The sequence below is a fragment of the Lonchura striata genome, chromosome 2 (assembly GCF_050655825.1).
Source record: "Lonchura striata isolate lonStrDom1 chromosome 2, ASM5065582v1, whole genome shotgun sequence".
In the NCBI taxonomy this organism is placed as follows: Eukaryota; Metazoa; Chordata; class Aves; order Passeriformes; family Estrildidae; genus Lonchura; species Lonchura striata.
This window is the reverse complement of record NC_140704.1, coordinates 49,203,096-49,229,182: the sequence shown is the minus strand read 5'-3', so window position 1 is coordinate 49,229,182 and position 26,087 is coordinate 49,203,096. Positions and strand designations below refer to the sequence as shown.

The window sequence follows — 26,087 nt, the reverse complement described above, 5'->3', positions numbered from 1 at the left end:
ACGCACAGCGTGATACAAACCCGGTGGAGCAGCACTCTTTACGGCCTGCAGAAAACGATGGCAACCCCACGAAACATTACACCCAAGTGCAGAGACCAAGGAATGGAAGAGGTAGCCAGAAAAAAATAATAAAAATAATCATCAGCTATCTTGTTTCTGAGTAAAAAACACAATCCGAGTGGGTAATATAGTTGCGGGGGGATGGGTGAGGTGCGTTGTGAACATTATGCCCTCAAATCTAAACCAAAACCAAACCAAAACACCACCTAGCCAACGACAAAGGCAAAACAGAAACCCCTGTTACTGCTTCTTTAAAGACAGACGGATATAACTAATAAAACATTAACCACCCTTCCAAAATTTCGGAATTTCCCTTTGTGCGGGGAGGGATAAAACCGGCACAAATACAGTTTTACTTCTGCTCTTACCTGATTAAAAAAGTAACCTGGGGCTCTCTACCTCCCTACCATGATGAATCATGGTCTTCCCGTTCCGAGCCCCGCCGAGCAGCCTTACCTTAAAATTACTGGAGTTAACCCACGCTGTTAATTCGTCGATCACTTTGTCAAGGCGCTGCTGGTCCTGCTCCAGATCGGGGGACCTCGCCGGGTCGCCCAGGTACTCCAGCAGCTCTTGGCCGACCTGCATCCTGCGGCCCACGTCCTTCTGCTGTACCTGCTCGCAGAAATAATCCATGCCGGCAGGCTCCATCTCCGGACGCTGCGGAGAAGTTTTTTCGTGGGCGAGCCGAGGGCCTCAGGGTCGGAAGCGCGGGCAGGGCAGGGCGGGCGGCGGGGGCGCGGACAGGCCTGCCGCGCTCATGGAGCCGCTCCCGGCTCCGCGCCCGCCGCCCCCATGCGCACTCGCACCCCGCAGGGGAAGCCCCGCCGGGAAGGGGACGCGGCGCGGTGGGAGCCGCTCACCCCTGCGCAGGGCTTTCCAGCCGCCCCCGCGCCGTCCCGAGGGATCCCGACAGGGCTCCCGCCGCCGCCCCTCCTCTTCCCCCGCCGGGGAACGGGAAATAGAGCTGGAGAACAGGCGCTGCGGCTGGAGGGGCTCGGGGTCCCCCCGGGGAGGTGCTGCCGCCCCCGCTCGCTTTGCCTTCTCCCGCCCGAGGAGAGATCTGCGGGCCGCCTCTCACGGGCACCGGCGAGGCCGCGGCGGACTTCTCATGCTCCTGACGCCGCGGCCTCCGGCCTCTCCTGCTCGCCCGCGGGGCGGTTCCCAAACTTTGTTCCCGGCGGGTCTCAGCGCCGCCCGCTCCCCTCCACCTGGAGCGGAGCCGGGCCGGGCGAGTCCTCCAGAGAGCCGCTCACGCTCCGCCGCGCCGTCCCCCGCCGGGCTCTGCGGCGGCAGCGCCGCCTCCGTCCCGTGCAAGTTGCGCCTCCCGCCGCTGCCGCCCCGGCCGGCGCCAGGCGGACACACCGGGCGTGGCCGCGCGGGCCCGCCTCCCGCCGCGGCTCCCGCTTCCCCGGCAGCGCGGGCCCGCCTCCCGCTGCCGCGGGACGGACGGACGGACGGACGGATGGACGGGAGGGCAGGCAGAGGACGGGCAGTGCGCGCTCCCCTGGGACCCCTGCGGGTCGTGTCCGGGGCACTGGGAGGCGCATGCGCCCTCCATCCCGCTGATCGCCGCGGTGCCGGTCCGGCGCCCTTGGGGAGAAAGGAAAACTGCTGGAAGAACAGGGGCACAGGTATCAAAGGTGATTGGGATGCTTGGGTGTTCTCCTCCCTTCCTCTCTCCCCTTCCGAGCTTTGCCCGAGGATGCCCTGTAACCCCTCCCGCCTTGCTCAGTGCCCAGGTGTAAGCTGGGGAGATCACCGTAGAGCCATCCCAGTATTCCCTGTGTGGTTGGCTCTGAGGAGTTGCTGTGCGCAAAATCGGGTTCCTTATCCGGAGTGCAACAACACTCCAGAGAGACACGGATTATTAAATTCAGAGTTGCGCAAGCCTGGGTGCTCAGTGCTATTCCATAAATCCAGCATAACCGACCAGACTTTCTGTGCTGTTACTTACACAGAGTTACTGAACCACAGTTAGGGTTGGATAGGACCTCTGGAGATCATCTAGTCCAACCCCATGCCAAGGCAGGATCACCTAAAGCAGGTAACACAGGCACGCATCCAGATGGGTTTTGAATGTTTCCAGAGAGGGAGACTCCATGAACTCCCTGGGCAGCCTGGTACAGGGCTCCTTCAGCATAAACAAGTTCTTCCTCATGCTGAGGTGAAACTTCTTGTGTTTATTTTATGGCTATTGTTTTAATTTATGGCCCTTGCTCCTTCTCCTGTTGCTGGGCACCACCAAAAAAGAGTCCAGCATCATTGTCTTGGCACCTGCCTTAGAGATATTTATCTGCATTAATGAGATCCTCGTTCAGTCTTCTCTTCTCTAGACTAAACAGGCCCAGCACCTGCAGTCACTCCTCTTAAGAGATGCTCCAGACCCCTAATCATCTTTGTGGCTCTCTGCTGGGCTGTCTCCAGTATCTCCTTGTGTTTCTTGTGCTGAGAAGCCCAGAACTGCACAAAGAAGTTAATGGATGGCAATTTCCCAAGTAAAGCCCCAGCATGGTTGACCCACATGCAGACGGCCGGGAATCCACTTGATTTAAAACGGAGACCCTTAAGTGAGGGGCTGTGACTTTAGGTGTTGTTTCAGGGCCGGTTTGAACTGGTATAAGTCCTCTTGATGGTGGGAAAGGCAGTTGTGTCCTCTCCAGCCCTCTGCACTGTCCTCTGAGGCTTCTGAAGTATGATAATGGTTTTCACATGCAGCGAAAGCACAGGAGGTCACTCTTCCCTTCTCCCACCCTAGCTGCTCCATTTGGCCCCTGTCTTATCCCCCATGCCCAGACCCTGCACACACTGACCACTTGGATTGACTTAATGGGCTAAATGACAGAGCTGGTGTCAGTGAGCTGGGCTACAGGCAGGTCCTACAGGCAGAAGTGTGGGACTCAGAAGATGGGAAGTGTAACAACCTCCATCAGTGACAGTGGACAATGATGTTGGCCTCCTGCCCCTCTGATATTGGGAGGGTTCACCTTATGCTAAACTGGAGGCCACTGCTGATACAGGCAGTGCTTTTATTCCCTGCTGTAGTGTATACAATTCTTCCCTTTCTTATGCCAGAGCTAGTTTTTATTTATCTTCACTCAAACGGTTCAGAAAGATAATATTTTTATTCATTTTTTTCCTTTTTTAAAATCACAAAACTAGCTTTTTGCTGATTCAGATTCCTAAATTTTCTCACTCTGGGGTTAAGCAAGTACCAGAGTTGGAGCAGGTAAAGTGGAAGCAGAGACCTAGAAGATGGATGGGAAAGAGAGCCTTTGTGTTATGAAAGCTCAGCTTAGTTTCAAGACAGCAGAGTCTGGCTGTCTTGCTTGCCTTGTTAGTCCTTACACTGGGGAAGAGGGAACCTGCAGGAAAGCGAGATACTCCCTTAATTTGGCTGCTGGATTTAGACTGAGGAACCACACCTGCAAATTGCTGCTTCACAGCAGTGTAAACCAAACTAAATTGGTGCTACAGTGTTCCTACTTGTCTGCTTCTCACAAATCCCTTTCTCAGGAATTCTCCACTTTCCTTCTGTCCCATTGATCTGGAAAAAAAAACAACAACCCATCCACAGGCATGGTGGGAGGCAAAACAACAAGCTGCCTTTTGCTGATTTTGGTGAGATGCAGCAAATTGAGGATCCCATGTTTCATCAATGCCTAGCCATTGCAATAATGAGTATGGTTAAAAAGATTAAAGATGCCTTTAAAACAGAAATGTATGTATTTATTTTGCATTTGTTATCATAATGTACAAGAAAATTATGAACTGCTCATCATGTTTTCGCAATGGATTTCCCTGTGCACTTATAAAAAATAAAAGGAATTTTTGATGGAGTTGAATAGTTCTTGTCTTGTGTGTGCACTGCCGCTTACAAAGATATGGAATTACAGGTTGCTTTTCTAGGAAAATGGGACCCAAGAAGCTTCTGGAAGTGAAAGAATAAATTTCAGAAAAATAAAAGTGGATTGCAATATTTTTTATCAGTGCACTAGAATTTGATTCACTGGTGTTGTATGTTTAAAAAACAAGTATCTTGCTATGGAAGTTTTAAAAGTAATTCTTGACCTAATAATATTGGCTAAATAGAAAAGAACTAAGACAGTACTGGACTCTTGGAGCATTAACAACTGTAAACAATTTCTGTCCTTGTCCAAACTATCTGGAAAAATACCCCAAGTTATATAAAATTCACTTTTCATTACAGTCCAAGTTAAGCTCAATCTCTGAAGAAAGAAAATCCTAAGAAAAAGAGGGGGTAAAGCTCGTGGCGCTATGTTTTTGAAATTCTCTCAATTCAAAACAAATACACTGATTAGGTAATCCAGTTGCTGTGACTAGCATTGAAACTGAGGGGAAGGGTAAAGTATAATAAGACATGCACTTGAAATATCAAAACTATTTTGTCAACTCAAAGACGGCATTGCAAAGCTATGCTAAGGGCAGAAAGTCATGCTGGGCTATGTGGCCTTTCTTTTTTTTCCCATTTCACGTAATAAGTGTTTTCTTAAAAACCACAGCAGAAAATTATTGCCTTTATACAATATTTATTATAAATAAACTGTTTTGATGTACTGTTCTTAATATAACAGCAGAAAATGGGTAGCCTTTTTATTCCTGAGGTGCTTTGCTAAAACTAAGGCGATTTCATTTGAAAGCTAGCACTGAGAGGAATTTTTTTTTTTTTTTTTTTTTTTTTTGCGTGGTATCAAGACATTTTCCTCTGCAAACAAATACCTTTTGGATTTGGCAAATAGAACTTCTGGATGTTTATTTTCTTTTTTTAGCAAGTCAGGAGTAGCACTCCAACACTGAATCCAGAAGAGTCTCTCAGCTTGGAGAAAGGATATGGTTTCATTGTAGATGTTCTCACAGAGTCCTAGTGGACTTTATACCTAGGGATGTGGGCTAGGCTCCAAAAAGAAGGCATTTTCATTCAAGCCAAAGATCTTTTAAAGCTTCTTATTCTCAGTTAAGGAGATTCCTTCCTTTGGAATGCAATCTTTTTGATATGCAAGCATGTGAGCATAAATCCACTACTCTTGTGTATTCGTACAACGCATAATATTTTGTAGAGCCATTAAGCCCTGTAATTGAATGCAGAATCAAAATTTCCTTCAGTCTTCTCAATGTGACTTGCTAGCAACCAGAGCAATTACAGCAGGAGCTGAGGTAAATGACACTAATCCAGTGAGGCGCATTTCCAACCTGAATTGCACACCAAACCTGTTTCTACACCCCCAGCCCATCCGGGAGCACTGCACAATTCTCACACGTATTATCCTATTCTGAGAAAGGCGAGAATCGTACCAGTGGGCTGGGAAGGGAGGATGCCGTGTTCTTTATTCCTTTGGATGATAAGAAAGCATGTAGCCTGCTTTAGGCTCTGCTCTACCCTACTTCCTTTGCTAGCAGTAAAGCCTTAAGAGGCTCAGAGCTCATGCAACCTGGTTATCGATCTCCTGTAGCAGGCCTGTCAGTCACTGCTGCAGAAAAGCTACTTCCAAAGACTGACTTCCCCTTCTAAGAAGCCCTTCCCACACAGAGGATGTGATCCCATTGCTGAAAGAACCATAAAAATCCCCTAAAAAGCCTCTGATAAAAAGTTCTCTTCATCACAAATAGCAAATATGGCCATAATAATAAAAATAGAGTGAATTTAAATATGAGTCACTGAGAAAGTTCCCATAAATTACACTTGATGTAGCCTAGGTTGGCACTGAAGAAATCTATGAGAAAGTTGTCCTTCCTGTTGGATTCCCCAGGAGTTGGGTCAGCACTTCTGTAACATGTTCCACTCTGGGTGACTTGAATCAAATGTTCAGATTGTGTCTTGGATGTAGTGTCCTTCAGTTATGTACCACCTTTTAATGTCTTCTGGAAGAACCATAGGCTTTTATGTTTTTATAAGTCAGAGGTCAGTACACTGAGAGTCTTCTTAATGCTGTCAAGAGGTAAAAGACTGTGCTATTTTAAGCAGAAATGTGGCAGACTTTGTTATCTATGTTGTATAGGTATTTATTTTGCATCTTTTCTGTCATTCATTGCAAAAGGATGATGTGTATCCTTTCAAGCTGAATTTATCACTGTTGATAACTTTAAAGTATCATTTGAATTCCTCCCTCTGAGATTAACAATATCAGAATAAGGAAGTAATAAATATCTTTTGAATATAAATAAAAAATTAATGAAGGAATGTTCTGATGATGATGTTGCAATATATGTACCAAGCTAGTTGAAGATTTGCCCATTTTTCTCACAAGGTCTTAAAAGATGAAATCAGATGTAACTATTAAAAATGTGCTTGGTGAACTCAGCTACATTTAGGCTTGTGCCATGAATGTTCTTGAAATGACATATTTAATAGAGATTGCTTTCCTATGCTTATTTATAAAACAGTCAGGAGCTGAAACTAGTAGTCTGGTATTTTTCCTGTACCTATGAAGTTAATTTGATCACAAAAATGGGGTATGAGGGGAGATCAGTCTGATGCCTGATTACTGGATTACTCCAAGGCATTAATTTGTTCCTTATTGTCAAATATGTTTTAACAAATATGTAGACACTGCAGTTAGATACTTCACCTTGATAAATCTTTTATGAGTAATTTGCTAATATTCTTGATTCATGTGATACAGAGAAAGAAGAACAAATTAAAATTACAGGTAATAAAAAAATAGTGTCAAGAGTTAACATGTAAGTGACAACCTCTCTTTCATTATGTTTGTCTACCATGCCTTATATAGTTAATCAAAGCACTGGTGCATAATTTAGCATCCTTTATGCCTTTTTTACACAGCAACAGAGATACTTGTCTTTAGAAGATTTTTGAATAGAAGAATTTGACTGTAGTTTGCCAAGCAAAGGTTTGTATTTGTTTTGTGCAGCAGGTTATTTGCTAGACTTTTATCAATTAGGATTTTCTATCTTTAAATTTCTGTGGAGGAATATAGTATGCCAGTGGTCTGTGTAAGACCTTAATTGCTGTATAATGATTTTATGTCATGTTGGAAAAAATCTGGAATGCAATGATCTATTGATATAAAATTTTCTAAATTTTTAAACTTAATAAATTAAACTTATAGTTAAATTACCTGTGAGAACTATTTCAATGTAGATGCAATTACCTTTGTATTGTAATGCTACTCTTTGTAACAGCAGCATGAAAGAACGAGAAGAAGATCCAAACTACTTGTGTCATCTGACCTGAAAATTAAAAGCTGGTGAGCACGCAGTGTACTGCAGAGCAGTATCAAGGGACATGTAGCTGGGTGCATTTTGGCCTTGGAATGGCAAAATCTCTGTTCTTGCAAAACAAATCATGGTATTTTCATTATCTGCAGGAAGATTGCAATACAGTGAATGCACTGAAGATTATGAAAAAAAAGGCAGAATGGAATCTTTCTCTTTACATGGAAACAACTCTCCAAACCAGGCAGAACAGCGATACTCATCCTAGTAGCACTAGTGCAATGCCAGACTCTGCCCCCCTTTACACAAAGCAGCACACTTCTCACTGCATGGGAATGCAAAGGGGAAGAGAGACACACATATATTTCATTCGTTGGTCTCTAGTTGGGCTTGGTTTTATTTCTGTAATGCAAGTCCTTCTATAAATAGGACAGACTCAGCAGCAATTAACTACTCATGGAACTCCTACATCAGCAGTATTGATCCAAGGAAGGTTTTCTCAGGTAAGAAATTGCAGGGGTCTTTCTCAAATGGTAACATTTTCTGAACATACATGTGGTTTAACGCATACAGATGCATTTATATACATATAGTTTAAAATTGCTTATTTTCCATAAAGAATTGTAGGGATTTACATGTTGGGATTAGGCAGACGGAATTTTTTTGGCTGTTGCCTGATTCTGGCGTGTTTTTCCGCTGGAATTTGCTGAAGTTGTCTGGCTGCTTGAGAGCTCCCTCACGTGGTGAACTCTCCTCTGAGGAGATTCCCGACCAAGTATTCCCGACCGAAGGCATGAGGCTGGAACTTTGCCTGCCATATCTATTATTGATAACGCTGTGCAGCAGAAGAGAGGAGCCAAGCTTGCAGTTGTTGCAGATCTTTTCTTTTCTTTTTTTTTTTTTTTTTTTTTTTTTTGGCTCTCCGCCCTTCTCACATAGAAACCTACTGTTTTGTATGGATGCAAATATAATTTTTTTATTTTGGGGGGAATTTATTTGAATGAGTATACATATGGAAGAAATGTAAGTATTCATCTGTATTTTATGGGAAAAAATTGTCATGAATTTTTTTTTTTTTTTTTTTTTTTTCCCTGAAAAGAGTAAATTACTGTTCTTCTCTAGAATAGTTTAGGGTCTCTTGTATCTGGTGCTGCCGAGCCTGCTGTTTAAAACAGACTGTACTTCCTAGGGCCATCAGCAGCTTTGACCAAATACCCACTGTTATGGATCTGTGTAGAAGGGTGTGTTTTTATTAAATTAATTTTTGGCTCAGAACTGTCACCCATTCTGCATCACGGGCCAAAGCCACAAGCTCTGCAAACCCTCGCACACGGCGCTGGGGCCGCTGCAGCCGGCTCTTTGTGTCTGCTGCGAGAGATGCTGAGTCACAGCCTTTTGGCCGTGTGAGCGAGGGCTGCTTCCAAGGATGCACAGAGTGCACCAATTCTCCCTGTTTTCCTACGGCTAAAGTGATAGCCTGTACAAATCCGCTAGGTGGGAGAAAAAAAAAAAAAATAAAATTATATGTAAAATTATACACTTTAGAACGAATATTTGAATGAGATAAATAGCTGTAAATGCAGCTCTGAAAATAATAGCAATGGAAGTTGAGTAAAATAGTAGGAAAAGTGAGGCAGATTAAGGGGAAAGACAGGAAGATTGCTTTTGTGTACGTGGGTTCTGAATTGAACTGTTTAAATTACAAGTACTTGAATTCGTGGTATATTAATGATCAATAAATAGATCGCCCTGTCAAGAAAATAGAGCTTGTAATCACTTCTAAAGGTTATCTAACTGGGACACAAGTAACAAAACCGCATGAGTCCAAGCAGCTCAAAATCACACAATTTTTGAAAAATAAGGCTGGATTCAGTTCCTAAGACTGACCAGTATCAGGGATTTCTCTTGATTTTTTTTTTTTGTTGTTGTTGTTTGTTTATTTGCATAAAGGATGAAGTACTGATGTGATGTGTATGGATGGGATCTCTTAAAGAAAGCATGTGGAAATAAGTAATAATTACTTAAAGTAATAGAAAAATTTTCTTAAACTGTAGTGTAATTGTTAAAATGTAGTATAATTGTTAGAACTTAAAAGAGAAATTGTTATATAAACATATATGCACAAACTTAATTATAAACCCACTGTGTTTCAAATAATTATTCATAGCAGCCTCCAAACTTTTCTTTGGCATTTATTGAACCTATGTAGATTTTCCGTTAACTTCCAAATAAATCCTATAGCCACTAATTTTAGTAGTGAACTTGACAGTGCTGAGTTAATGATTGCACTTGATGATCTTAACATTCTTTTCCATCCTAAATGATGCTATGATTTTAAATTACTTGCTGTTAGCGGATACCTTTCTACAAACCCATATAAGGAATTTGATATTCATTTGCCCTAATCTATTACGTTGCAGATAGAACTTCCATAAGCCAATGCTTAGGTGTCAGTTTATTGATATTTTATTAAAAAGTAGGTACTTTATCATTTCTACATTCTAGAAGGGAAATGGTTAGAGAAGTGAATGTACAGATTGGAAACACAGGCACTTTGAAGAAACAAAATTTCTTGGAGTCAGATTATGAATAGGGGGTTTGTTCCCCTTTTAGAGGCTCTATTTTTCCACTGAGAGAACTCAGTTATCCACACTGCACAGGTCTTGGGGGCTATTTCACTAAAGATGAATCAATAAAAATGTTACAATATAGGAAACACTATAGCTTTTTCAAAATATAAAATCCCAAGTAATATCATGCAAATTTGTGGCAGTACAGTGGACTCTTTTTAATCTGTGTTTGACTGAGTAATGATGATGTCTGTGATGTCTCAATTATGAATTTGCTTTTTTTTTTTCAATATTGCATGAGTCATCGTAGAGACATTCTTGTATTCATTGCCAGCATTTAAAGACAATAACTAGCCTATTTAGTAGTAAATTCCTATTGAAATCAAAATTTCTGCCTACAAGTGTTTCTGCACACAAACATACCCTGTGCTATGGATTTTCCAGAACATACACCCTGTGCATAAGTGGGCAAGCATATGACAGCAGAGGGACAGCCCTACCACCCCCAGCATGGTACACACCTATCTTTGCAGTGGATGTCTGAACCATGCCCTGTGTTGACTCTAATAGTTGTCATACGAGACACTCATAGCAAATCAAGAATGTATAGAAGTGAGGGTGACTAGCTAAAAAAGTCATCTATAACCAGACTTTTAGTTTGTTCAGTTTAGATACCTGCTTACATTAAACATTTTGGCTCATTTTAAACTAGTTTAAATGACAATCTACAGCCAGAGCCTTTTGGAAGGAAAAAACTGTGCAACCTCTACTAAAATAATATCCATTTAGTGACCAGTTTAGTAGCTTGTGGGTTTTTTAATAAAACAATGTTCTTTGTTCTTAGGTCTTGACAATGTAACTTTTATTCAAGGATCTTGGTATCAGGCAGATGGATTCTCTTGCAGGTTCATGCCAAATCCTGTGAATGGCACAGGGATCACTGCAGCAAGAAGTGCAGCCAGAGCAGGCTCTTTGTAAGGGAAGGAAAGCCACCAGCTGGGCAAGCTGGAGTAGGGGTCCCACTGAGCCCTGTGCTGGAGCAAGGTGAGCAGAGCTGTCCCCTGGCAGTGCCAGGGTCAGCCAGCAGCTGCGGGCTGCCACACTGGTCACAAAGCAGGTTCCAGGTCAAGACAGGTGTCTGACTTGGGCACACCATGTACCTCTGCTGAGGGCAACAGATAGAGCTGAAGCATTGCTCCCAAGTGAAGCATGGAGGCCTCCAAAGGGGCTTCTCACAGCTCTTTCTCACCCATCGGCTTTTCACAGCCAGGCCATCCAAGCTTGTGCAGCTATACCACATCAGTGCTGGCTTCCAGCACAGGCAGTCAGTCAGCCCTGTGCTGAGGGAATGCACTCAAGGATCCTCATACTGTGGATTTAATGGCAATTTGTGGTCTCTGACTTCTTGCTTGCAATTAAAATAGAGTAGTTTCTTAGCTCTGTATATACTCTCTTATTTTCTGAAGTGTAAAATACATATTTCTTTATGTGTATGAAAGTGGCAATGTTCTTTTGCCTTAAATGCTTTAAACATTTGAATGTAGAACTTCTATCCCATTTCTGTCACAAAGGTACATGGCAAAGGAGGAGTAAGAGCAATAGAACCAGTCCATCCAAACTGTGGATTTGAGATGGACCTGAATGACAACATCTAAAATTTCAACATAAAATCTGATTTTTCACCTACAATTCACTTTTATTCATCTCTGTGGCTTTGCTGTAGACCCATTTGAAGTCTAAGGACTAGTTTCAAAACTTTAGCTGCAGACTTTCATTGAGATTCAAAAATCCAGAAAATCCTGTTATGATGAGGCTTAATGTCAGTTCTTACCTAAGCAGAACATCCCTTGAGTGCAGTGAGTTGCTCAAGTATGAACTTCTGAAGTATGCCCAAAAATAGGAATGAAGCACATCTTGGCAATGCCTACAATTCCTCATATTTATGAAAGCAATCCTGGGGAATGTTGAAATTTTCAAAACTAGCATCCAGTTATATGTATACTTGAAAAAAAAAAAAATGAGGCATACTTAAACAGAAAATGTTTTCTTCTCCCAACCTTATTTTTTTTAAGCATATATGGTTAAATTGTTTTCCAATCATCCACCTTACTTCTTCAAGCAAACACTTTAATCAATCAGATTTTGCTAACAGAAAATACTTTTAGAAAACTTCAGACATTTCTCACATTTTGTAGCACTACTTTCTTTTCCCTGGGATCCTGGGAGTTCCACGATGACTGTGCTCTCCGGGATTCACAGGGTCAGATTAGACCAGCAACATTCTCCTTCTTTGATGCAATGTAATCGATATCTTGAGGCTGCTTCAAGAAGTGCTAACTTGAGCCTAGGGAATGAAGCAGATACTCTGGCTATGTGTATACTCCATTTGATGTTACTCTATCCATGTTCACACTGCTGGCTGCAGCATGCCTACAGGGATGTCCATACATAGGGATATGCTATGTATATGCTCTTATATCAGAAAGAGAAATCAGACCTTTTGGCTTTGAAAGCATTTTTGAGTGCACATTTGTGAAACCTGATGAGTTTCAAGATGCATGTTTCAAGATGCAGACCAAAAGCTGCCTTCAAGGCAGTGTTGCAGGAAGAACAGTATTTGTATGGCTATGTGACCATATTCCTGGCCAGGCCAGGAGCTTTATTCAAGGAATGTTGTTCAATACAAAATACTTTTCCTGTTCTCATTAGCATAAGTTGTAGCCAGAGCCTGTCACAGTCAGCTCCAGAGTCTTGCTAGGCAGGGCTTGGCATCCCAGGGTCTGGTGTTCAGCTGGCATTGCTGGAGGAAGATCTGCAGCTGCAGGTGAAGGCCAAAGTGAAAACATATATAGCTGCTGTGGCTGTATTTGTCTGCTACCAACATTGCTTTGTGCTCGTCACTGTAGGTGCAGGGCAGACTTTGGCTCCAACAGTCACCAAGCACTTGGACCTTCTGGAGCTGGAGCGTGACCTCCTCTCCTGTGCCTTCTTGCCATGTAGCCAGCCTAGCAAACAGGACAGCTCAATAGCCCACCTGTGCTGCAAGGACACCTGAAGAAGCGTGTGGCAGGTGAAGGTGGGCGCTGGTGGTGCAGGCTGTGGTGTGGCCCTGTCGCTGTCCTTGCAGCAGGGCCAACCTCCCCCGCGCATGCACTGTTGGACAAGTGGGGAGCATCCTCTGCTGCCTTGCTGAGGTTGTCCTCCCTGCCTCAGAGTGTGCATAAATAATTGATGATGTACAGTCAGGGGTTCTGGCCTCAGGCAGTGTACAGTCTAGTATGGAAATACACTGAGATCAAAAAACCTCTGTCAGAAATATTAGCTTTAAATATACTCTACCTTCCATGCTGAGACATGGCTGTTACATGAAAAGCCAAGAACACAATTATCACAATAAGTTTCCCTGAGCCATAACTGTGTCCAGTAGTCCATGTGAATGGCTTATCCAAACAATATTTTTCCACAAAGAGGAAAGATGATTCAAATTATATTTCACAGAACAGGGCAATAACTATATAATTGTTGCTCGAATCCAATCTTTATCAGCTTTAAAATGTGTCTGTAATCTCTCCTTATAAGCATATAGATCTCAGCAGATGTTTTGCCTGAAGGGTTGTACAGCAATGGGCCTTCTGAGAGCAATCAAGCCAAAGCACTTCATATAGTTTCAGTATAAAATTGTTCCAGCTACTTCAAATATTTCCAGCTGTAATTAAGTTCAGCTACCATTACTCACTCCTATTTAATGTACCACCACTATAGTTTAATTGCAGATTTACTTTCTTTCCATAGCCACTAACTAGCTGCTGGTTTTATGAACCCTGTTCTTCTCCCACTCTGATAAATGTCCATTATATGATAAAATCTGACTTAATTTTAGTTCTTTATTTTATGTGTCAGTAATCATAAAAAGAGAGCTAATCCTGCAACAAGGAGAAAATCCAATATTAAATTACACAGCAGCTTTGTACAGTGTAATCTTTTCGCTCTGAGAGATTAATTTTATCAGCATGGCATTTGCAGCTGGTAGTAGATTCAAGAGATACACTACTCCTCTTGGGAAATAAGTCAAAACCATGGCATGAATATTATTACTTTTAGCTTTATCTTGTGGCTAGAAGAAAATGAGCTCCCTATCATTTTTATCAGTATTCCCTATTTATTTAGGCAAAGCTGGGGGTAATGGTAGAAACGTGATTCCCATGGAAATTATTTTTAAAATTTTTTTCATTCCTTCCTAAAAAGTAGTTTTTAAGTTAGAAGGAGAAAAGAGCATTCTTCCCTTTGATGGTGACAACGTTGTGTGTTGTACAGTGACAATGATGTGACAGCTGCCTCTGTGCTGTGATGCAGAGCTAACTGGCTTGCAGTGCTTCTAGAGGCTTTTGCTCTGAGTACTTCTGCTGGGGCTATCTCAGGAATCTCTGCACTGCACATTAAATAAGTGACCTTGTGCATTTCCACCTATTTTCATCTGTTAGCTCTTTACAGTTATATGGTGCTTTAGACAGAATTTTTTTTTTGTTTGTTTGTTTGTGCACTATTTCATGCACTTGTGTCCTTCCTCTGCAGCACCGTAATATTGAGAACACTGCAGAAGTGAGGCAGTGTCAGACAGCTTAGTTCCCTTCAGGTGTAGTATAGAGCAGAAAACAAATGGAAGGAATAGCTATTTATCTCCATTCCAAAGTTGCCACAGGCCAGTTTGGTTCCTGGAAAAATTCCAGCTACCCTAAGAGTTGCCCTAACTTGTACCATAATTGCTGTGTTTCCCATAGGACTTCTCAGCTTTCTGCATGACAGGTACTGAAGAACATTCTGGCCACACCCCAGACAGCTCTCATGCTGGCTCAAACATGGAAAGATCTTTAGCAAATATTACCAGTCTTGCAATTTCTTTTCTTTCTTTTTTTTTTAATTTTTGGAAGACCTCTTCTGGCACAGGTAGAATGTGAAGAAAAGTAGAAAAGGAAAGTCAGGGACAGCTAATGTCCACAATATGGTAAAAAATTCTACTGCAAAAGAAACCCCTGGTTCTCTTGCTGGGTCTAGCATTTACTTATCTTCTGGCAAATAACTTCTCTGGTATGTTTATGATAGGTCTATTAATATATAATTGCTTCAATTATTATCTAACTTAACAAAGTGTTCCTAAATTTTGCAAAGACTCTTGCATACATCTATGCTTATTTATTAGGTATTATGGCAAGTAAAACCATGCTCCTTATGTCCCTCATTGAACATCCAAAAGCTCTAAATTTTAACACTCATCCTCCCATCAAGACACCCTAAACCATTTTTTTGAAAGTATTGTGTCGTCACGTCAGCTTCCAATAATTGCCTACAGCCCTCTATTCTTTACAGTATCCCCTTTCCTATTTCCTATAGAGTAGCCATTCTTAATTTATACATTTCCATGCATATAATCTGGTTAATATGCCATTCTCAAATATGGTTTATTGTTCCATGTGAGCAAGGGAGGGCACAGGAGAGGAAATGAGCTGATGCAACCTTTTTGTTTGTCAGTGATAAAATACGGTGTCAGCAAACTGTCACAGCCCAAGAGTGGAGATGACTGGGTGCAACTATAGCACTCCTGAAAAAAATGTTGGTGAGCCTTAAATTTTCATCTTCAGTTTTTACCTTTGCTCTTAACAAATAATATATCTCAAGTAAAATTTCTCATCTCTTACTCAGCTGGTTTTTTTGGCATTTACTTTGATGTGCATGTATTTAGACCTTATATATGAGTTTTATACAGAAGAAGAAAGATACCATTGAATCACTGCATACATTTCTGGTCAATAAAATGTAATATTTAAAGAATTAGCATATAAACACTAGGTGTATTGAATGAAAAGTCATATTGAATCATCTGCATGGTAGAGCAAAAATTCTTTAGCTGCTTCATCCCTGCAAACAGGCACTGATAAAAGTATTACCATGCCAAGCAGGTAATACTGGTAAGATCAAAATGGAAAAACTGACATGCATGAGGTGGAACAAAACACACCATGGGAAAATGAATTGACCAGCTATGGTGACTCACATCCAGCTAACCAATCCAAAGTACATTCTTTGAAGCCTGTGAAAAGTGGAGGAAGCAGATGCTATACGTGCATGTAGACAGAGGGGTACAGAAAGGATACACAAGACCAGAAGCCTGAAAGTAGACAGACACATGCACATCTGGTGTTATCACAGTTACAGAACCATGAAGGATTGTACCTGTAGAGAATTGGTTAGCCTTTGATTTTGACTTTGTGAAATTTACTTACTATCCTAGAGTGATTCCAAGGGCAATTTAATGTCCTTCTGCCTAGTCATAGTCAAATTCCTAGCTAAGTAAGTTGGAGGTAATGCCAGCTGATTGTCAAAATAACTGCTGATAAGCCTTGTCAGTGCTTGCAAGAGAGTGGATAGTGATTCAGCATTCATTTAAACATAATATTGGAAGTAGGAGTAATCAATCTCATATTCCTTGAATTATCTTATTTGTGTATGTCACCACCTGACATATGTATCTGAGAGGAGAGGAAACAGTGCTAAGTACCTAGGCCTACCTAGGCCTAATTGAAAGGAATGCAACACTGTAGTTTATACATCAGCCTGAATGAAAATTGCATGTACAAATCAGCTGAATGTTGGATTCTACAGAAGGAAATTCTACTTAAGGAACTCATTACAAAAATTTCAGTCTGTGTTTGTGACACCAAGAACTTTCTGGACCTGCAGAGGGAATCCATGAAGTAAATATTAGGGATAAACTCATGAGCTTCTAAAATATAATTTGCATAATATATTCCTTAGTGTAAGGCTTACATACTAGCATTAGTCAAACCCTGTCCAGCTACTTTATGCCAGGATGAATCATATATGACAAATGGTACACTGAAATCTGCCCTGATTTATGTAACTTTTACAAAGGTGTTGACTGAAGTGCGGTGTCATACCGTCAAACTGGCTCATCCAGTGTCTCTCAAACTCTCCTCTTTAATGTCTGAGTCAGACAATGGGAGGCCCTGCGGATGTCCTACAACAATGAGAAACAATGTGAGCCACAGTTATCTCCCCTCATGTAAAAAAAAATTAGAAAAAGGCAAGTATTGTGAAAATTTCATTCATCAACTCATTCTTTCCTTCCATTTTTTGTTTAAAATCACACTACTAATGCTGTGTTTTGTTGCCTGGTTTCCCCACATACATTTCTATACAGTCAGGAGAAGAATGAAATAGCAGACTAAACAACATTTTTTGCATCTTATTTTTTTGTAGATTGCACTAGTACAAGTCTGTCTGTAATTTCTCCTTTGAACATTGCGAAGCAAGTATTTTTAGGAGGAATCCTCTGACAGTGTGGTCAGTAAATCCTGTTGCCCTTTCTTTATCCCCAGATTTTTGTGGTCAAACCAAATTTTTTCAAAAGAGCTGTCTGTGTACTGGCATTTGTCACATTATTTAACACAGGCACTTTGTTGCTATTCATTATATTTGGCATGTGTAGCAGCAGGACATGAAGTTATTAGATGTGGCTCTTTGTAAACCCATCAGTATGTATGTTAAGGAGGTGTCTTAAAATAGGAAAAGTCATAAACTCATCCCTGTATGGACCATGAAAAAACACTGAGCTCAGGGTCTTCCATTCTATGTTTGATCTTCCAATTTTTTGTAAGGTCTCAGACTGGAGTGTGTTGTTTCCAGAGAATAAGGACCACAGCTGTGCTTCCTGGACTATGGTCCTGGGGAATGATTCATTCAATTCTCACATTAGAAGGAGAAACTTTGAATTGACAGCTTTTAAATCACATCCTTGCTTTCCTCCTTACATGCTCGTCATCACCCTTGAACCTAAAATTAGGCCTTGGCCCATGTTGTCATCTCCTGGTACCTTCCAGCAGAGTGATTCTGTTCTGTCCAGAGCAGAATGTCAAATTCCTTCTCCTGGCTGCAAGGTGCTTTCACAGAATAGATTCCACATGCACAGTGACAGCGGCAATATGCTCAGATGGGGATATATGGATGATTGACCCACACAAGCGTGCTCAAAAGTATGTCTGGCTTTCCGTTCACCTTGGTTCAAAACTCCTCACACCCTTTAATGAGTGGGAAGAGCACATTCCGAATCTGGATTAGTGAGTAGGTGGCAAATCACCTGGCAGTGACCGAAGAGATGAGCTGCCTCTTTGGGCAGCCACTGCTACAGGCACAGGAGTAGAGGCACACACCTTCAACCAAAGGACAGATGCTTCCCACCCCACACATGATTATCTCCATTGGAGCACAAGCACAGAGCGCATAAGAGGGAAAAAGTTTATTTTACTGTCTTCTCAAAACCCACTGTTTTGTGTAGTAAAGGAGTTCTAGATAATTGAACAGAAACTTTCCCATCTAAGATGCTGAAAATAAAAACTTCACTGCCAATAGAGAGGATTACTTAGTGGTGTGAATCTCTCTTGCTATACAAGGCATCAGTTAAATGACAGAACAGAATTTCAGCAGTGTCTTTTAGGGAAATTTACCAAGTTGAGGTACTTCTGTTGGGATCTTTTTTATTGTCCTGCTTGTTCCATGTAGCAAGAAATGATGTCTCTCTACTAGCAAGCATTATTCTGCATAATGACTGACTACTTAATTCCCTACCTCCATCCAGACATCTTGCAAACTAAGTAAAATTGTTTCTATTTGAATATTTTATAAGCTATTTCAGAATAGAAAACACAATGAAAGTATCTGCTACATCAATGATGACATAGAAAGTATCTTCCAAAATTAAACCCAGTTTAATTTCTTCCATATCTTCAGTGTAGTATACCTAGCAGTGTTTAAATTATACAAGTTTTCAAGCATACAATACTGTATAAAAAAAACTGTATACAATTATACAGTTTTCAAGCCAAGCCTTGTAATTGTAGTGTAATAAACAGGGAAAGGTGTTTTTCTTGCATTGAATATACAGACAAAGCTAATAAAAATTTAATTATATATTGTAAAATACCAACAAAGGACAAATATTAATTTCTTCATCTTTGAAGGCTACGCTGTCCTTTGGTTCAAAAAGTACTTGGATTGAATGGATGACATAGTTGAACAAAATTCTTTATAAAATATTAAATACAATGCTTTAAATAAAGCAAGCAATGTTTTAAAGTGAATAAACTGAAGCTGTTACTTTAGGTATACCCTAATATGCAATAATTAAGAGATTCAAAGTTACCCAAGTATCTTTAAACTATTTTGCTATTTTCCACTATTGATGTTTGCATTATTTATATATATTCTAATACAGAATTTAAGTGAAAACTTTGTGACTTTCAGCTCTTAATGGCTAGCTTAATCAAAGCTTGTAAGAGCACTTTGTAAAACAAAAAAAAATCCTTCCCTCTTCCAGAATGAATAAAGAATCACATACTTAGGTTCAGACATTTATTATTTTAAAATTAGAGGAAATAAAACACAGCATAGTTAGGGGAAGGCTATATTGCAAAACTCTTCTGTTTCAAGGTCATTAATCCTTTCTTCTTTAAACATTTAATTAAAGATGTGATAACATTAGAACACTACCCATCTCCTTTTGGGACTTCTGAAATCCTATGACACTTCAAGGAAATGTTCATAGCAAGAATAAGTGCAGAGTAAGGGAAAATTTATTCCATTATCACAAAAAGCAGATGTTTGATTTTTCAACTTCTTTTAATGCAATATAGCAGGTCCTTTGTTTTCCATTCTTAAGGGTAAAAATAGTTTAAAACTCCATAATTTATGTATGTAAAGTAGAATTAATGATTTAGTAAGTAATATTAGTGGTTCAACACTGAACAAAAGTAGAGCAAACGTTTTCTTCATCTCAACAAACTCAGAATTATAGAGTCCTAGAATGGTTTGGGTTGGAAGAGACCTTAAAGATCATCTTGTTCCAAGACCCCTGACATAGGCAGGGACACCTTCCACTAGAACCGGTTGCTGAAAGCCCCAGCCAACCTAGAAGGCTCTGAACTTTTTTCTAACAGCCCACCACAAACCTTGCAATTAAATCTGTTGATTACAGATTTTTCATGCCAAAATATAAGTTAAATAAATTATAAGTTATAGTCATTCATGCATGACTCTGGATTTTTCATAAACTTATACACAATGTTTCAGTAAATAGCTGTAATCAGTATAATCTGCCCAGAATTAAATTACACTGATATTCTGTATTAAGTCCACTTCTTCTTATGCATCGTTGTCCCATTACCAATAGATGGGAAACAGGGTGTAAACTTATATCCTCACAAATGCTCGCATTCAGAGTAGAACTGGCCATTTTGGGGCCTTCTACTCACCTGACTTGTATCAGTAAATCTATAGCACTGCGTATTTATGGTTTGCTTTCTTTCAGGACAATTACCTCTGTAATCATTCGCTCTTGTGTATCTGGAGGTAGAGCATGACCACATGCTAACATACAGTACTACGGTAACATAGCTAATTAAAAGCAGTTTTATGCAATACATTGTGAAAAAACATTTCATATTTGTATTCAGAGATCTTGAACTAATTATGATCTTCAGCTTTTGGGAAACATGTTTTAACAGCATTTCAGCTATTTCCTACTGAACTAGAAGCTGCCATTGTGTTCCACAAACTCTTCTGCTTTGTAAATCTTCTAGAACTACATTGATATGAATAGTCTAAGCAGTAAAAAGAATAACATTTTTAATAGGATATATGAAAACACACTAGCAATGCCATGGTGCTTAATATGAAGGCCCACTACTACAAACCATTATGTGAGAAAGTGAAGATCTGTTTTTTTGTTTCTGTGGTATATGATTAACAAGCACAGGCTCTATCATTATGGGATAAGCAATATAGAATATTTCTAAATCCTGCTGAGACTTGAGGAAAATTCTAGGCTGTGCTGTAGTTGACCTAATGGCTAATATTCTTGTAAGCATTTACAAGAAAATATTACAAATATTGAAAATGCTGGTTGTATCCCTGTTTGCTTGGCTCTAGTTCATCTACAATCATCATGGAATCATATAACAGTTTGGGTTGGAAGGGACCTTAAAACTGATCTAGTTCTAGTCCCCTGTCATGAACCAGGACACGTTCCACAAGACCAGGCTGCACAAAGCCCTGTTCAACCTGACCTTGAACGCTGCCAGGGATGGTGCATCCACAGCTTCTCTGGGCAACCTGTTCTAATGTCTCATCACACATAAAGAATTTTTTCCTAATATTTAATCTAAACCTACTCTCTATATTGTCAGCATATATATCTCTGTCAGTTTAAAGCTATTACCCCTTGTACTATCACTCTCTGCCCTTGTTGAATGTCCTTCTCCATCTCTCTTGTAGCCCCCTTTAGGTACCAAGAGTGCTCTAAGGTCTCCGTGAAGCCTTTTCTTCTCCAGGATGAATTAACCAACTCTCTCAGCCTGTCTTCATAGGAGAGGTGCTCCAGCCTTCTCATCATCTTTGTGGTCTCCTCTGGATTTGCTCCAACAGGTACATGACTTTCTTATTTTGGGAGCCTCATAGCTGGATGCAGCACTCCAGGTGGGGTCTCACCAGAGAAGAGTAGGGGGTCAGAATTCCCTCCCTTGCCTTGCCAGCTTGAGGCTGGTTTTGATGCAGCTCAAGATGAGGTTGGCTTTCTGTGTTGCAAGTGCACATCACCAGCTCATGCTGAGAAATGCAGCAGGTAAAATTATTTACCTAGGTCAACATTTTCCAGGCCTGGCAAATAACTTTCTATAAACATCTTCAATGTTCTTTTCTGAGGCATTAAGAATGTGATGCTCTTCTCATTCTAGACCATTCTGCCAGCACCCTCTCGTTAAGCAAAAATCAGATACAGTCACTATCTTTAGCTTGTGGCTGAAAGGCAACTTGGTTGTAATTGCTACAATTACACTAAGTGCTCCAACAGTATTGACTTAGACATGTTTTCCCACTTCTCCAGCCTCTCACTTCTTTATCCTGACTTGTATCACTTCTGGAATGTAGACTGAGGATGTGTTTTTCTTATTTAGCATCGGAACAGGGGTAGGATGACATACTGAGCATTCTTGTGATTGCAGCTCTACAAGCCCACAGATAAGCACGGCCCTGCCCACCTGAGCTCGCTATCAATGAATGTATCTCCTGGTACAAGTCCCTCCTCACATATGAGGAATACAAAACTTTCATAAGCACAAATTAAAAATGAGGAAATTAGAATTAATAATGCCTCTAAATTTTGAAACAAAGATTAAAGGAGTGTCAAATTTGAAGGAAATAATAGGAAGTTTTCCTCATGCTTTTGATTATGGGTTGCTAAGAAGAAAATTAATTCATAGGCCATAATATTTTTACAATTTCTTCTAAATGGATAGTAAAACTATATGGGTTAGCCAGATCAAATCAGATAGATACATTTTTTTCTGCATTCCCTCATTTTGGTATATGATGATAACCACTCCTGAAACTCATGGTCAAAAGATAATGGTGATAAAATGCTTAGTCCTTACTCTATCTCACCAAAAGATGATGTTATGAGTGTTAAAATGGGATTGGATCTGAGTGATAAAGTAAAACTTTAGGCAAGAGGACCATCAAATTAAATTAAATTAGCAACTTATCACTTTCTCTTCTGAATTTTGATTTGTTTGCTATAGCATCTCTTTGCCAATTAGCGCAATTGCTACAGGGCAATTCATACGCTATGAATAAGGCAGCATGATCAAACTCTACAGCATAAAAATGGTTATTAAGGAAAAAGAGGAAAGCTGGGGACATCTAATGCCCACACTAAAATGGAATCAGTGACCATGGTAACACTTAAATGTGGCTATAATGTGTTTATGCTGCATGAGTTCAAACATTTTAGGGGAACCTGTGTTAAAGTGGTTCCCTTAGATACTATCATAAATCTGTTGAAGAAGGAAGTATGGTCTGTTGTTTAAAGCACAGGACTCTGAGTCAGAGGATGTAGATTATGCCCCCTCTACTGATAAAAACTGACTGTGGCTTCCTCATCTTTAAATTGGGAAATTGTACTTGGCTAGACATAGGTAACAAGGAGACAAGTCATTACTACTTATAACAATGTAATTGTAATAATCAGGATAAAGCCTTCAGGAGTACTGATTTATTAAGAGCTCTGTGGGAAAGAAGCAAATTATTTGTTTGAAGTTCTGGAAACTTGTTTTAAGACAAAGTAAAAAGTTCCTCTGCTGTGTTGATGGACGTTCAGAAATGCAAAGTCCCAGTCATTCTCTTCATTAAGCAACAGCCATCTAAAGGTCACTGGGGCTCTAAAGTAGAACTGTGATCTCATAGCTGCAGTTTTTGCCCTTCCCTGTTCACACCCTTTCTGTGTTTATGAGTGTTACGCTGGAAGGTATTGATGGCTTCCATCTTCCATATATAAGCAGGCATGTAATGATGTGTAGGCTAACTATGAAGGTCTTGATATTGGAAACTGCCCAGAGTTAGGAGTATATCTTAAGACTGATCAGAATGTGAGATTATGAGGGAGGAGATTTTCACTGAACAGGAAATGTGCCCAGTGCAAGGCTAACTCAAGCTAAGAGACCAAAATGCTCACAAGTAAATGTGGGCAATAAAGCCTTGAGGGAAAACAAGCACTGAGGAATTAATGCACCCAGATATGAGTATGGCATGATTGCCTAATTTTTGTATTCATTGTAGGATAAAAATATCTTTTTTAAATGTAAAATCAAGTCAATTGCAACTTGGTTTTGATTGAGCTGGGGATTTACTCAGTGCATGGGTGCTAGAAACTGTTAACATAAGTTGTATGACTATATATAAATTAGAGACTATATAACATATAGTCACATTTTGTGACTACAGCAAAGTTTGTAGCAGAAGCAATCTGGCAGAGCTCCAAAGGATACCCACTTGGGCCCCACTGAAGGTGACTGGAATCAGCAGAATGAGGACAACTCCATCACCCCCTTCCTTATGCCTGTGCAGGCCTGGCTGCTGTTGCCACAGCATCTTTGGATCACATTCAGGAACGTTTAATACTGGACAAGCTGCCCCTCCCAGTGGTAACAGGAGTGGTTAAGACTGATTTCCCAGGCTCTACCTTTTCCTCTTAAGCCACTCCACTTCAGACATTCATGAGATGACAGACTGTACTTAGTACAGAATAATTTCAGTATGGAGTGATCTTCTGCTTTACAGCAAAACTCGTGGTCTGCTACATGAGAACAAATATGTAATTTTAAAAGCACTTTTACCATTCCTTTTATGGTGTCACCACCTGGCGGCTTATGAAAATATCAGGCTTGGAGACTTAGCTGTCTGGAACAAGGGACAGAAGAAACGGGGAGTGTGGAGTTGCGTTATGTATATGTTTTATTATCCCTGTATTATGTATTGGTTTATTCCTTTGTACCCCCGTGTGCAACTTGGTTTATCCCCAGTTTTCCCGCCTTGTCCGCCCTTCCCGCCTTCCCAGTATCTATCCATCACCCTGAAAGAGGCATTTTACCCCCCCCGGGTGCCTTGTCTATCACTCGGTGCCCCTTCCCATCCATCCAGAAGCTTCTACTCAGGGCACCGGGTGATTGGGCGAGGACCTGGGGCTCCCCCCATATCCTTCCCCCATTGGACCCCACCATATCCCCCCATCCCGGAGCCACCCCCTATCCCTATCCCCATTGGTCGTTGGATACCCCTCCCTTACAGTTTATAAGCCAGTGCAAGCACCTTGTGCTTGTTCCTGTTGGCTGGCACCGTTCTAGGATATTTGGCCCCGTTGGGCTACAATAAACTCGGACTTAGCCCCCAGCAGGATCCGCTCTTCATTTACCACCGCGAGGCTTGCTAGCGCTGCCCGGAACCCACAAAGGCACTCTCCAAACCCCAGCTGAGAGCGGCGGAGGGTGCCTCCATCGCCCGCCCTCGCCCCACAAGAGCTAGCCGGGGCTGAGAGAAAAGGGATTTGGGGCGGGAGCGCGGCAGGGGAGATGAGCACAAGGGCTGAATACTCCCTTTTGGTCCCTGGACCAGCCAGCCTGGCAGGCTGAGTGCCTGTTTCACTTGTGTGAGCCATGCTGGGCTGAGTCAGCAGAAAGCAGGCGTGATGTGAACAGCTGATCTATGACTAACACAACACAAGAATCTGTTCATTTTTCTGCCAATTGAGACATTTGCAACTTTTGCTACAGAGAAGCCACTTTTCACTTTCAGGCACCAACCCCTAGGGTGAGTTGAGAACAGGACCCGGTGAGGCATTACATGCCTGACTGCTTCACCACTTTTCTCAAGGCCACCATTGTCACTGCCATGTCGCAGCTTGTGTTCCCAGCTGCTGAGGTTTTCCCTTGCCACAACCAAGCTCCGCAGTCACATCTCGAGTGCTTGAGGTCACTGCCTTCCTGGAGTCCCACTTGACGCGCTGACAGCCAGGAGTTTATCTGGGGAGGGAGCACTGTGCCCTTCTCTCCTCCGGCAGCTGTCCCAGGCATACTGAACCCTGCATCTCATAGTCTTAGATAGTCTTAGAGGGGGGAATGATATTGAGCCCATCGAGATTTGAGTCCCTCAAGGTTTGAATTAAATTTTGAACCTTTTTTTAAATTGTTAATCAGTAGCTGTAGCAGAACAGGTATGATTAAGTAATTGCATTGTGAGCATCATATGCTGCCAAACTCTTTTCGGTGGTGCCCCACAACAGGGTGAGGAGCAACGGATGAAAACTAAAACACAAGAAGTTTCACATCAACAGGAGGAAGAACTTCACATTCAGGGTGGCAGAGTACTGGAACAGGCTGCCCAGGACAGTCATGGAGTGTCCCCTCTGGAGACATTCCAAACCCACCTGGACATATTCCTAAGTCACCTACTCTAGGTGACCCTGCCTTGGCATGAGTGTTGGACTAGATGCTTTCCCTTCCAAACCTAACCATCCTGTCGTTCCGTCTGTCTGCACACTAGGCTAACCTTTCGTTTTGAGAATAAGAGAAGACAATCCCAAAACGATCTATCGGGACAAGAGGCACCACGAGTGAAGACGGCAGAACTCATCAGGTCCCACACTTAAATGGAGGGGAGAACCGCGCCTGTGGGTTAATAAGCACCACAAGCGACAGATACAACCCGCAAATATGAACTTGAGTGCTAATTAATAAGAAAGTCATTCAATTTAGAACCAGTAAACGCTGATGCCTTTGTTTCTTAATATGTGTAAATAGCGTGAAGTTTAGACGCCCGGCGAGCCCGCCTTCCGCGGGTCACCACGCGCCCCCCTCAGGAGCGGCG

The 26,087-nt window shown here is 41.5% G+C and overlaps 2 protein-coding genes across 34 annotated transcripts in view; one reads left to right on the top strand and one right to left on the bottom strand.

Moving 5' to 3' along the window:
* CLASP2 (cytoplasmic linker associated protein 2) overlaps nucleotides 1-711 on the bottom strand; it is a 139,216-nt gene extending 138,505 nt beyond the window's left edge. For 30 of the 31 annotated variants that reach the window (XM_021553196.4, XM_021553203.4, XM_085573352.1 and 27 more), the window contains exon 1: nucleotides 517-711. In XM_021553196.4, coding sequence (XP_021408871.1) covers nucleotides 517-711 — 195 coding nt within the window. The remainder of the gene's footprint in view (nucleotides 1-516) is intronic. The other variant, XM_085573366.1, reaches the window with a different exon arrangement.
* LOC144248912 (uncharacterized) lies at nucleotides 695-26,003 on the top strand. Of its 3 annotated transcripts, XR_013342087.2 has the most exons (4): nucleotides 7,777-8,277; nucleotides 10,730-10,868; nucleotides 21,168-21,317; nucleotides 25,764-26,003. XR_013342087.2 is itself a non-coding variant. In XM_085573404.1 (3 exons), exon 1 carries the CDS (start codon nucleotides 695-697, stop codon nucleotides 2,039-2,041), a length of 1,347 nt encoding a protein of 448 aa, XP_085429530.1. In that variant the 3' UTR covers nucleotides 2,042-7,757; nucleotides 21,168-21,317; nucleotides 25,764-26,003. The 3 variants fall into 3 exon arrangements, 1 of the variants encoding a protein (XP_085429530.1); XM_085573404.1 differs by lacking the exons at nucleotides 7,777-8,277; nucleotides 10,730-10,868 and adding an exon at nucleotides 695-7,757; XR_014953294.1 differs by lacking the exon at nucleotides 10,730-10,868.
* Nucleotides 26,004-26,087: the final 84 nt, after the last annotated feature.

Coding starts and splice junctions, on each gene's coding strand:
- LOC144248912 (XM_085573404.1), top strand. CDS start 695: ATGCCGGCAGGCTCCATCTCCGGACGCTGCGGAGAAGTTTTTTCGTGG.